Here is a 14,514-nt window from a genome sequence, read left to right on the forward strand (position 1 = left end):
GCGCATATCCCAATATACTCGAAAATATCCTACTGACAAACTTAAACAAGAGATTTGTTGCGTTTGACAAAGAGAAATCTAAACTCCACAAATCTACCTACCCGTAATATCACAGTCCATCAACTGACAATACGGGTTACGTGCTATGCAATGGCAGTCATTCATTATTCATTAAACTGATTTGCTAAACTTTTACATAATGTATGAGTGTTACTCTATTATTTGATATCAAGTTATTTATGAAATTTCAATTTAAAGCGATGGCCACCATATACACAACCTGATATTTTCTATTGTATTAAATTGGTCATACATATTATGATAGGTACTTACGACCTATGTATTTGAATCTTTTAACTGTAAATAATTCCAAAATGATCGGTGAGGCCTATTAAAATTACGAAATACGTTAAACGAATGTGCAAACTAATAGCGTATTAGCGTTTATTTTGCAGTTAGCATCAACTTTAATAATTTAACGATTATTTGGTAAGTACAATCGGTTAAACTAAGTAAGTTACACAACATCTCTTCAATATTTAAACGACGCTACAATGGTAGAGTACGGTAGAAACTGCGACGAATGTTGGCTGACCAAACCAACCTACTAAAACAAAGCAAACCCAGCCACTCGGGAAATAAATGAAGTCAGCCAGTTCTTTGAACTCTATTCAATTCTGTACAACGACTTTTTAGGCGCCTCCTAGTCTACTTCAAACATTCATACAAAAGCTCCAGCCCCACTTAGGAAGCCATTGAGGTATTTTTACAGACAAAAGAGGTGGGTACATTACAATTATTAGGTATTCCTTTTATATTATTTCATACAGGGTATTAATAAAAACATAAACAGCTCTAACAACTAATACTGTTTTTTAAAATGCTATTTTGGGTCTTCATCACACATTGTATTGCATATTTTTCCATAGTGTGAAGCATTTTCTTTGTTATGTATCTTATCTACGACTATAGGTACTATACTTAGCACCAAAAATTGTATTAAATAAAAGTTTAACCTTCTATTTCATTTTATAACACGCATTGAATTCAGCAAGCAATACCTACGGACCCATCTCATCATTTATCAATCTTTAAATTACCTCCTAACTACGTCCTGTTACAACCAGACCGTTGTTTTGTTCTGAATTGTTGAACTGAGACCAATCAATGTGTCTATTACAAACAACGAGGAGCCTTTCCCTTGAACCTATTGAGAAGCACTTATCGAATCAATTCTTGATGGAACGTTCCAGAATCGATGGACAACAAACAACAGTAGTGCTCTACACAGTAGAGCTGCACGTCGTTAACAGTCACACAAACATTGTCATTCTGAATCGTAAACTATTATTATGTAGAATTATAGAGTTATTTGTTACAAAGTCTGTAATAATAATATGCGCTGATATTTTAATTAGACAAACAGTATTTCCCAACGCGCAATAACTTTAAAAATCTGTCCCAGTTCCCAGATAATGTGAACCTTACAAACGCACCCCTCCCAACGAAATCGTATTTTCTAAATGAAGGTTCAAAATACATTATCTTCCCTAATGAGATAGAATTGAGAAGCTATTTCGGTTTCCCGACTTTATACAAGAAAATTACCTAGTACCTACATAAGAAAATTATCTATTATACTTAGTATTTGAACTAATTTAAGCGGAGCTATGGAAAATTTGCTTACGGCAAGGTACAGTATCGATTGAGGCTTGCACCGGCGGCCTGGCGCTAAAAATAGCCACGTCAGTGCGGGCTGTCCCCGCTCCAGCGGCTCTCATACGTAATTGGATGGGATTTGACGAGTATAAAATTAAAATGTTGGTTGTTATCAAAATAGAATATTGTGTCATGAATTAATCTACCTGACTCTAGATAAGTTGTGAGACAGTAATGCATCAAATTGTAGGTATTATTGCAACATTATGAAGATAAGTAATCAAATTTTATTTAAAAAACGCGAAGTCGTTGTCGATCAATGTCGTGACATAAAAGTCAAGTAAAAAAAAATGCCTTTTGCATGACAATGGCAAATAATACTTACTCGTGGGTACCTACAATGAGAAAGTTGATTTGGTTCTTTACTATTTTCTCCTTGATACAATTTCTATAGGTAGTTAGTCTGACAAGACATTTACATACTAAAAAACCAAGTCGTTATTATACGAGTTTATTTTAAGACTTCATTTTGCTGGTNGTTTTGCTGGTGAAAAAATTGCTAAATCATACTAAATAATCATGTTCATATCTACACTATTGCCCTACACGTTCAACAGCTTTACATAGACCACACTACTCCCACAACCCCCTACCTACGAGTAAGTATCGGAAAGAGCACTTACAGTGATTTACATTCACATTCCCGAGAGCACCTTTATATTAAAAAGACCATGCCGCATCAACGTATAAGGGTACTTCTCATTTACACTCAAATNTAGCCATAACCTCCACTTTTCAGCACATTTTATTATTCTTTATCCAAGTAGAGTCAATATTTACCTACTATCTAACATCAATATTCTCATGATATACTTATTGCGATCTATATGGCATTACAATGGGTAATAAAAAATAATTACAAGTTTAACGGTTCTGCCGATAAAAGTAATTTGTGTCTTGAGTATTCGTTATTAATACGTTAGCAATAACTTTTATTTTTCAACTTGGGCAGCTGTCCCGAACTTAAGCGCTCGTCTAGACGCACTGAACGTAACAGTTGTTGCGCAATCGCACGCGGAATTGCGTTACAATTGTGAAAACAAGCGTCGCGTTGTCCAAAGCATTAGAAAACGTTCGACGAAGGTCTGAGGGCAACGCGCGAGCCACCGCCAGCCGTGACGGATGCGCTCCGCCGCCGGCGCGCCCTCCCCAAGCGATGATACCCGGAACCATCACCACTACCCATTGGGCAAGACGGCGCCGTGGTCACAAGCAACGGTAACACAGGTAGCATGAGGCCTACATAAAGTCGCAAGCCGCTAGAAGGTACACGGTGTAGATATACAGATAATCTTTTGCGTACCTTCAGTGGTCAAAACCTTTTACCTGCTGCCTGCAGATAAGACTTCATACTAACCGCAATTAATCCACATGCCCATCGAGAAGACACAGCAGATACACTCTAAACGCATTATAGATGCAAAAAACCCACCCTACTTGGAATTTGAACTAACAAACAAGAACCAAAAGTAGCTTAGGTGGAACGTCCCAGACAGGTTTCCAATGCCCAGAAACATGGCACATTAACCTTTGTTGAAGGAAATTACTTACACACGTATAAGTAATATAATATAATATGAAGAGGATACGCTCCTATATCTGTGCTTGTGTACAAATATTATTCGGGAATAATATCTGTTCACCACCACTAGTTAAATTATTCTGGAGTCAAATACGTTTCAATGTCGGCATTAATCTTGATAAGAGCTTCCCTTTGCAAGCCTTTGTGTTTCTTTGTAGGTAAGCGGGAACGCAAATGTGGCCACATCTCTCGCATGGTCATTCCATATGCAGCATGTGCTAGGATTTCACTAAGGCACGAGTAAAAAGGTGTAACTATGTATCCATTTCCTTTCCTTATTTGGAAAATCACACACAACACGCTTTTAACTTTCTTCGTTCGTGGCGTGTAACATAAACATTGCCTTGTCATGCTAAGGAAACACACCTTACATTACCGATTCCGTTAATATATTATAGGTGAGCAAACTGCTACTTTTTATAACATTTAAGATAATAACACCATAGTTTACTTTCTGACAAAATCTAGATAATATCTAGAACGCGACCTCTGCGTACAAAGAGTCTTATAAAGGTTTTTAAATTCGCTTCGTAGAAACAGTGACTCACGTTTCGTAAAATTGGATTACTTCAGTACCTCTAGTACGAAAAACTTTCGAGTTCGTTTCGTTGCGTATTCAAAGTGTCATCGAAAAATTTTGTATGAAAAATTAAACAGCGCCCCCTAGGGCGGCTATAATATAGGGGGCGCTGTTTAATTTTTCATACAAAATTTTTCGATGACACTTTGAATACGCAACGAAACGAACTCGAAAGTTTTTCGTACTAGAGGTACAGTACTCTGCCCCACGAGGACAATAACATCAGTTATTCACTTCGGAGTTTAGGTCAAATTTCTTTTCACATAATTAGACTTTTACTACTAACCTATTAGATGATAGACATTTGTGAGTACCTCCTAGTAAGGTGGTTCCAATTTACTGCTTTAGTTTATGATTACACAAATGGCAATAGTTCTCGGAATCACTATATGAGTCATAAAGGCTTCGTGCTTTATTCTTGCTGTAAATGTAAATCAGATATCTTCAGGTGGCGATGAATACATTTCATGCAGAGTTCGTCGGCCCGAACACCTCGACAATCGATACCCATCGACCTGTAATAGCCGCCACAGTCTCAGACACTCATTCATTGACCTGATTGAGCTTTTTCTAGGAGATTCAGTTTTTACCGAGTTCAATGTATTCTTTTTCCATTAACACGGATCTTCGCTCGTTACAAATACTCGTACCTAGGGTAAACTCTTCTTAAATCCAAATAATTTTTCATCGCATTAAATAAAGTATGCTGTAGTTGGCATCTCTACATTTGCAAAATTATTAAATTACCGTTTCTTTGGAAATTTGAAGCCTTGAAGGTTTCTAATGGCATCCAGAATCTAGAAACATAATACAGAACTATTTTTATCACACAGAGGTTCAAAATTTTAAAATATAAAAGAAAATAGGCTAATATTTCAATTTCGTTTTCTCTTTTGTAGCATTGCAAAATGTGTGATATTACTTCTACGAACTTGGCTACCGTGCAGCAGTATTATCCAGGTACCTACTCGTACATTATTTAGTGTTTATTACGTTGAATGATATGTAAATAATTTACTTTTTCATTTCACAATTATAATATTGTACTACCTCTTCGTTAACAATTGAAACTTCAAAACATTGAACTCTTTTTCTAAGACATTCATAAAATCTTATCACAAATTGTTTGGAGTAAAGTTGTTTACACAATACTAATATATTCATAAATCAGTGATCATTTTGCATTATTCAATAAACTCTACAACGAGCAATAAGCAAACCTACGTCCATAAAATTTGATCATCATAAATATTGACGCGTCATTAATGATTCACGCGAGTAAACACGATTTAACATCGCTATAAAGAGAATGTTACACATAACAATCGCATAATATTCATGTCGTGTACTTGCTACTAAATACGCTGAATTATTTAGTTAAATTAATTGATCACTTACGAGTATTTAGCTCGTATAATGAAATTAAAATGACGAGCGGTCGTAGCACTCGTAGCGACATATCCTTGAGATTCTCAAGTCGAATATATTTTCCCTAGCAACGTTATAAGTAGGAGTCACGTAATTTCAAAGTAATAAGTAGATACTTAGGTACTTACAATTTACATAATTTTGTGATAGACTAAGAGCTAGTGAACGCCAGACCTACGTTATTTTATAAAGGCTGAAAGTTTGTCAGCGCATGCTCCCAACATAGCTAAGAACCATGGCCAAACATGAAGTTTGGGTCATGGTGGCTTTGGCAGACAGACGATACTAAAGGTGTGTAAAATACCAACTTAATTACGTCAAAGTATAAAGGCTGATTTTTTGATATTTCCTTCAAAATGTTATTAGAAATGACGTCATTAATTGACAGACACCTACCTTGGTGGCAGCCCTTAGCCAGACACCTTAAAGTTCATGAAAATGTAGTCCTACTTACGTCATACTATAAAAGCTGATATTTACATAAAATATTTGAACTATCATNTTTTACACACCTTTAGTACCGTCTGTCTGCCTAAGCCACCATGACCCAAACTTCATGTTTGGCCATGGTTCTTAGCTATGTTAGGAGCATGCGCTGACAAACTTTCAGCCTTTATAAAATAACGTAGGTCTGGCGTTCAGTAGCTCTTAGTCTATGAGTGAAATTGTACTGGTCTAGATAAGAAATATTAGAAACCCCCTATCGTGCGATGTAATTTAAGTACTATTTATGTGCTAGTTAAGTAACTATGTGTTTTAGTAATTGTTCGTCCCCCGTTTATTATCTGCATTTGTAAAATACCGAAGTCTCATAAAATACGAAACTGTGACCATTCCAGAATGTAGGCAATTTTTATTACCTTTTCACAACAGTTCTCAAAAGGTGCGATAGTCCTTTCAGCAGACGAAAAACTACAACTACGAGCTGCGGCAAACACCTCGTGTAATGTAAAATGCTGGAGATTTGCCAGAATAATACATTGCGCCCGGTGGGGGTGGAAAGGGGAGGAAGGTCAACGAACTTACCCACAAAGCAAGCTGAAGTGGACGTTAACCCAAGACCTCAACTTATCCCGATCTGAAATTAGTTTTCTTTCCAAAACGGAAAACTAGGCATAACATATAACAAGGACCGTTTTAGATTTATATGATTTTCTACGATTTAATCCGATTAAGTATTTGCGCTGTTTGCTAAACCCTCTTCAAATAACAGTTAGTTTATACTAAAAGAGATTAATATAATTGTGTTGTATTTCAATTTCAAAAAGTGTTTCCATGCACTTTAAAAGGCTGAGAAACTAAGATATTCTTAACTTAGATTAAGTAGGATAATAAACTCTACGTGCGTGGGTAATTTGCAGTATCCACATGAGTTTAACGTAAACAACTGTTAGTGTAGTGAAGTAAGCCAGGTTAGTTCGTAGTAAACGGAGTCGGCATTCCAACCTTAGCGCGCTTGTTGATGGTACGCATCCTCAATGCACGCGGGCGGAGCGCACCCGCATTCCTCCGCCGAGTCCGCAGTCACATAACACAAGCCTTGACCTGCATTGCCAACCAAGCAGACGAATGAGCGATAAGCCACTTTACTACACGAGCGAAATAAAGAAAACAGTTAAAACGCTTCAAAAACAACCACTCACAGCACTTGCTTGGCTAACAATCGCATACACTTATCAAACAGAACATGTTTTCAACAAAACACAAAAAGCAATAAACGTAAATTTTAACACAGTACCGAACCCACCAAAGGAAATTATTAAGATGCTACGAAATAATTTGTTTGGCACAAAACCGTCAAAACATTCTAAAGTAATGACCTTGTGTTTTAATTGAATTAGAATGGCTAGGCATTTATTTAAATATCGTTAAAGTACCGCTAGGTTACACTACGAAGTAGGTACCTACTTTAAAAACAAATGAATTAGTAAGTAGGTATAATAGGTAGCAATATTCAATGCGCTAGTCACAACAGACGATAAACGGAAAACTGAACAAATAGGAATCTGGTTATTATTTGCTCAAAGCTAATTTGACGTGTAATCGTAAATTACTCATACAAAAACAACTAGAAAGAATGACTCGGTAAACAAATCAGAGATGACCGTAACCGTATTAGTCAGCTGAGCCTAAGTAGCCTTAGTAGCTATAGTAAATATGCGAAGAACCTCGTATTGCGCATGTATACCACTACCCCATCAAACGGGAAAGACTCTGTAGTCCCAGCTATTCCCATCGGCTCTATCATAAGTGGGGGCTTGTATGACCCGTCCGTGTAGGGCAGGATGACCGTGGAGGACGTTTTGGTCGTGTTTACTACATACGACGTCCTCTACTCAGCGGTAGTAGGAACACCCCAAGTTTCGATAGGTCGAGTCCCCCCTATTCTACTCGTCGTTTTTTCGGGTTTAAACAGAACTGTGGTAGAAATCCCAATGATTCTTTCTAATATCAATACTAGATATGTAATAATTATTACATACGTAAATAATTTTAACTGGAGTCTTCTCAGCGATTTCAGAAACACTTCAGTGACACAGCTGAATGAAAACAGAAAATAATAAAATTACTTATACACCTGTAGACAAGAATGCATCTACAAACTATTGACTGCGACACACACAAAAGCAGACACAATACAATCACCGCTCTCTGTTGATAAAGATGAGCGAGGGCATTCGTTGCGTAATGAAGGAATTTTAAATCAAAGTAGTTTAATATGGAAATACATTCGACTCTAAGTCATTGGGAAATGGATGCCAATAAGCAAAAAACCCATTATGTATTCTAACATATTTTATGTTTATTCGAAATATTCTGATGAACACACATCCTTCCTTAAAAATGAAACAATTAGACCACCGTGACTCATGCATCAGCATCGGTTCGAAAAACATACCTCCCAAGTAGCAATTGGTATTAATGGCAAAATCTTACTTGTCTTAACTTCATCTAAATTTACACTTAGGCTAAAACCAAATTAACTTAGAATAGAGATTTTTTTCTTTAAGACTTTATATTCTTCATCGAGCGCTACTTAAGCAAATTAAGAATACCCAAAACTAAGTTAAGTATTCTTTAGATAATTTGGTCTTAAGTTATTCTAAGCTTAAGTTAAAAAAATCTTATTTTACTAAATTCAGTTTTTTTGTATGCTCACTTAATACTAAATAGTATTAGTAAAGTATTATTTAAGTGTTGCAAAGTAAATAAAGTATTCGTAGATTTACTTAGGACTTTTTAAAGACCATTGTCTTAGAAATAGTTTTCTGAAGATGAAGTTAATTACTTTTTTACTAGAATTAGTACATTTTGAGAAAAAATACACTTAACGGGACGATTTCGATAAAACAGGATCACGCCTATTAATTCAAGGTAATGCAGGAGCACCTGCGTGCGTATTAATTACAACTGTTTACAGTATTTTTGCGCACGGGTTATGCATAGCTTATTTTTATTGCTTTATAACCTAGAAACAAGAATAACAACAAAAAATTGTTCTGAATTTGCTTTTATGTGTAAAAAAATAGAAAAATTAATATTAATGAATGTATGAAACATGAACATAGAGATGATTTAATTTGTTGCCAAATATATTTTTTTCTTTCTTTCTTTCATTCTTTCTAACTATTAAAACATAACAAACATCCATTTAAGATTCATTCTCACAAGAGAAAAATTAAAATAGAGTCCAAATATTTATTAAAAATGAAAAGTTCTAATTTCCTGTCATATTCCATAGAAGATTTTTTTCATAAAAATCTAACCCTATCATGCTTTCAGTATACTGGCCTTGGTAACGTCGTTTCTCAAATCCCACCATATTTTGATGAAAGCGTGCCCCTTGTTCTTGCGAATAAGCCCACATAATTATTTATAAATATATCCCAATGAGAATGTGACGTGCATCTTGTGAGACATTCTACTATGAAGATGGAAAATTCAAATCGCTATAACTTCTTAAAAAGCAAATATTTTCGATTTGTAATCTCACTTTTTTATAAACGTTTGCGCAAAAAAAAATTTTTTTTTGTTGACCGGTGTTATTGATACAATATGCGTGCGGTCGCCCGCAAACTAAATTATGCTATTATAAGTAAACTCAAAATATGATTTACTAATTAAGTATTGTCTAAAATATTTTCGAAATTGTATGGTAAAGTTGGGTAGGGTAATTACGCCGGTTTTCCGTCCAGCTCCTGTTTTCGTCCATTTGACCGACTTGCCACAAACAAATACGAAAAATTAGAATACAAACCTAGCTTTCCGTGCAAGTTTGGACTTGTTACAATCTACAATATCTACGTAACAGTTCTGCCTGCATGAAAATGTAATTTGACAAGTAATAACTCCAAAAAAATCTACGGAAGTTGCTGCTGCACACAGGTGTATGTAAAACGTCGTCAAGTTAGAAAAAAAACGTGCCGGTAGGGAACTTTCATGACATGTTTAATTACTGTTTTAGTTACTTTACGNCCTACCTTTACATCAATAATTACAGTTCGCCAAAGACAAAGAACTGTCAAGCAAAGGCTTGTGGAATCTGAGCTTTATTTCGTAGCATGGAGATTCATTCATTTACGGCAATTCAAGTCTCATTGCAGTTGATTGTGTGACTTACAACAGCAGGAAACCTTAGTCATAGTATTACTCGTACTCTATATTACATGACGCACTGAACAGGTGCTAATTGATCAGTTGCGTGCTAGGAGCCCAGCTTACCTTGACGTACCATCGGGTCTGCGACTTGCGGTGCCTAGGGCGGCGGCGTTCGGCTGAACGGTCGGCGCGCTCAGCGCGGGCGGGCGAGCGCAGTGCGTGGCAGCGTGCCGCCAGCGCCTTCGTGCGCTCCGCCAGCGAGTGCCGCAGCTCACCCCCCGCGCACCCCCGCACCAACATCACTCCTCAACCGACCTCCACTACCATCACTGGACAACCTTCCTCACCGATGCCGCACATGACTCGCCACCGTTCTTGTTTCCTATCAAAACACATTTGCGTACTCAATGCCAAGCACTAATGATACCACTTCATTATCTTGCTCATATAGTGGAACGGATAACTGAAATGCATATCAACAGTTCATCTATGAGCCTTAATGCCTTTTCTGTAAGTTCTGTAACATACATTAGAATTTGTACCCATACAATTACCTACCAAGCAACCTACTTGTATGATGTCATAGGTTTACCCAAATCACCACTATTCCGTCTCTTATACTCTCTTCTCTTACTGACACACTATCTTGTGTGTGACATAATTAAATTAGTTAGCTTGATACCAGACAGAGATTTGCGACTTTGTTAAGAAAGCGGTACGATGTTACGATGTCGGCAGTATTATTTGTCGGCTTAATCGATAAGATGAACACCAAGGTCTAGGTTAATAAAATCCTACGAAGAACGATACGTATTCACACACTGTGGGTTCTGTACCCTCATTTGGCTCTCACTATTGCTCTACTATTGTCAAATTTCAGGATAGTACCCACCTAGACTAGTCAACTGAAAACACTCAAAAGGTTTTTAATTTACTGGCGAGTGTAAATAGCCTTTCATGATAAGNGATGATAATGAGATTATTTCCAGTCTTACTTAAGTGTTTCTGAGAAAATGTGTCTGCGTCAACAGACACGAAAACGAAGTGATCCTAAGGGTTTTTTATTCGTTTTGCGGTGTGCCTGTGCAACCCTAAGTCACACTAAGCGAGCTATTTATACCCATGCGAGTAAATTGAGCGAACAACAATTCACGTTAATGACACATACAGAAATTGTCCATGACACGTACATAATGTCGAAAGGACGTTAGGGGTTATTCCCGTACCTCAGAACAGTAATACAGTACATTCATGGCAGCTCACTTATTGTTTTCACGTGAAAAATCAATAACATGAGTTTTCCATCACATGACTTGATTGAAGGTATCGATAAAAGGAGAAAAAGATCGTCATCTGTTTATTGATGACGGTCAGCACATTGTTAACATATCAATCGAGCACTTATCTTGATTGAGTCACTTATTTTTCTGATATGATATTGTCATTGAAAGAATTTGTATTTGTAGTTGTTTGATAAATATTCCGAATTCATTTATAAATAATTTCTCGTTAAATGCCGCCTTCTTCAGGATTTCTTGGAAATACTTCTATTATTAAGAATTATATTTCGGTGCCAATAACGGTGAAAGATTTCCATGAAATGAAATTAGATTATGTTTCACTCATCTTGACATTTACTCGTACCTACTTACTTCTATAGCTTTTTATTGATTTCTCAAAATTCAATTACGAATGACAGAAAAGCTCTGAGTGGGTGTACTTACAATTTCTACAAGTGTTTGACCTAATTAAATTATCATCTTATCCATAATCTATATATATAAAAATGAAACCCGTTTCGCGTTGTCACGGCATCACGTGTGAACGGCTGAACCGATTTCGATAATTCTTTTTTTTTAATGTTTGTGGAAGTCCAAGGATGGTTCTTATGGAAAAAAATATTAAGAAAATCTCTACGCTAAGGCGGTACGAAGTTCGCCGGGTCAGCTAGTTAGGTATAGAAATTTTGGGGGAATGACCAGTGAACACTCTCATTAATGAGATTTTAGATTATACTAGGTTTTCTAATGGCACCACACTCGCTAAGTAGGTCAGCCAACCAACATTTTATACCAGTAGATTTCGAAATAAAAGTTGAAACCATTCGTTACTCGTATTCGTATTTCATAGTTGCTAGATTGCGACTGAATGAATCGAGAGACTAGTGACTAGGTCGATATCTGAGAAGGAAATTGGATAATTGAGGAAGGGAGCGCATCGCGACTTGCAGAGCGAGTTAATATGTGGATTCCGTGTATCCCTCAGAATACAGATTCCGTATTCTGAGGTGTATCCCCAAGAACTAAGATTTAAACAAACATGTTGAGGTAAAAAAAAATCTTGCTAACTAGCTTTCCAATTAAGTATATGATAATAATGCAGTAATTAGCCATTCATTAGTCAGTAAACAGTTATAAACAATCAAAAGCGAGTTTACTTAATGTTCCTCGACAGATTCAAGATACTACATACCTACTTCACTTATTTTATAAGTATCTAGTTAGCCATCTTTGCGGTTATAACATTATAAAATCTTCCTGTTGTGGCGCAGGTAAGTTTACATGATCTAAAGTAATGAAGCTCGCACAAACTGGATTAAATCCACTGACCAAATTCGTGGCAGGTGTGCTACGCGCTTTTTATTTATCGAATTTCGCCTTTACTACATTGTAATTGGCACACAGTGCGGATTTGTATAGCGACAGGTGGCTACCGGCGCCCCGTCAGGTGCGCACAATGCGGCCAAAAGGTGGTCTCTACCAAATTCTACCTGGTTTTTGTTAACCGCTTTTGTGGTAGACTCTGTATATGCTCTCTATATTTTATAGCGCAAGCTTATACTAGATTATTCTTTAGTAATGTCTCTCATGAAGATAATTCAGCCTCATAAATTATATCACCATCTCCGCGCATGATGTTTACTTATACCTACTCCAGTTTTTATTATTATCGTCTTATGCATGATAAACTTTGCATTTGCTAAGAGTGGTTTTAAACTTGATTAATGTTCAAGGTAAGTGTATCATTAAAAAAAAAAAAAATTTTTAAATTTAATGTACTATAATGAGTGTCTGATAAAATAAACAATTATTATTATTATTTTTTTATTATCATTTACGATCGAGTTATCGCCTCAAGTTGTGGACAACTTTTGAAGCAGCTACACCACTCGAGATTACATTTGTAATCAAAATTGTTTAAACGCAGTACATAATTACAAATTGTGACAATAATACCGTTACGTTAGTACCTACCAACATTACACATTGAGGTGAACTACCTTGATAGTTACGAAAATTAGTGCGCTAATTAACACATTTTATAAATTAAGCATGACATTGAGTACGTAAATTTACCAAATAATTTGATCCTGTTTCACAAATTTTGTATAACTAAAATGTATGTTAGGTATGCACATGCAAATCACTCGCGACACAAGTACTTCTTCAACACTAACAAAACAATAATTAGTCTGACACTGGTTCGCTGTCGCGGTTGTCGGTGCACACTTCACTAACGCTCAACAAGTAAGTACTTCGGTTTCTCAAAACTTTCGACTGTACACTATCAAAACAGAACAAAAGTATTGTCACAAAAATTGTATACCGACGCGCTAAATTGTCTCGTGAACCGTTGACAAGCCCTTCCGCGCTCGACGCCCGGTGCGCGTCGTCTGAGCGCGCGACGAACTGTGTCTCACGGCTCCGAGGACTGACAAGACAAGGAAACCACGCATGTGCAGGATTTTCTTGGCTTTTCCTAACAGTGACGTCACACTGTTACGTCCTTTGACATGATTAAGCTCTCGTTTAAATCGTCATTGTTTAACATCATTATAGAGGTAGGTTCATTTCTAGTATTGATTACCTACCTATGTACATTTGATTTCTATTTGAAAGTTCAATTCAACTTACTTAATTTTAAAATAAAATATTTTCAAAATAATCTGTTTTGATAGAAACTCTATCACATAAAGGAACCTCGTAACCTGCTATACAATTCACACAGCTTTACCGTGGCTTTGCTGAGATCTTTTCAGCGCCACGGGTTTGTGAGGAACTGAACTTCTGGTTATTTATTTGGACTTTCATAATCATTAAGTAATAAATAAATAATAGCAGTGGTTTTCTTTGTATTGTAATTATTCATTTTCAATCAAGGAATGATTCCAATCGCAGTTTGATTACGAAATCTGGTACCGGCTCTGTTAGTGTTATTTGATATTGTTTCATTAAAGATATTACACGAAGTTAAAGAATTCAATATTGTCTTGTTTTGATTTCTAGTGCAATGTAATGATGTTCAATTCTTAAACGTTAACGTTATGAGACACACAGTAAGAAGTTGTTATTGAAAAATATTGATCTCAACTTTACGGTTTTGCCATTTCTTTGATATTATGCCATCAAAATGTGGAAAAACCTACCACACGTAAACAGAGGATACATTTTCTTAGTTCTTCTTTTATTCGATTTGGGTAGAAGTAATACAATAGGTAATTATTATTAATGGCACGTCCTCTAAGGAATATATTTTTTTTTTATTTTCTGATTACCTAGATATGGACTGATATTATTTATGAAACAAGAACTACTTACACTGAATT

The 14,514-nt window shown here is 36.2% G+C and overlaps 1 protein-coding gene across 9 annotated transcripts in view; it reads right to left on the bottom strand.

Annotated features, from left to right (window-relative positions):
- The window catches only part of Rgl (Ral guanine nucleotide dissociation stimulator-like), a 33,214-nt gene that overhangs the window by 14,387 nt on the left and 4,313 nt on the right, over window positions 1-14,514 (bottom strand). For 2 of the 9 annotated variants that reach the window (XM_028319827.1, XM_028319823.1), the window contains exons 1-2: window positions 13,265-13,607; window positions 10,032-10,290 (exon numbers count right to left, since the gene is read on the bottom strand). The exons of 2 other annotated variants lie outside the window; for them this stretch is intronic. In XM_028319827.1, the coding sequence (XP_028175628.1) occupies window positions 10,032-10,208 (177 nt within the window). In that variant the 5' untranslated portion in view covers window positions 10,209-10,290; window positions 13,265-13,607. Of the gene's footprint in view, window positions 1-6,755; window positions 6,798-10,031; window positions 10,426-13,264; window positions 13,608-14,514 lie in introns of those variants that run through there. 5 more of the 9 variants (XM_028319824.1, XM_028319825.1, XM_028319826.1 and 2 more) reach the window with 5 other exon arrangements.

The sequence above is a fragment of the Ostrinia furnacalis genome, unplaced genomic scaffold (assembly GCF_004193835.3).
Source record: "Ostrinia furnacalis isolate ACB-3 unplaced genomic scaffold, ASM419383v2 OfSCF7336, whole genome shotgun sequence".
Taxonomy (NCBI): Eukaryota; Metazoa; Arthropoda; class Insecta; order Lepidoptera; family Crambidae; genus Ostrinia; species Ostrinia furnacalis.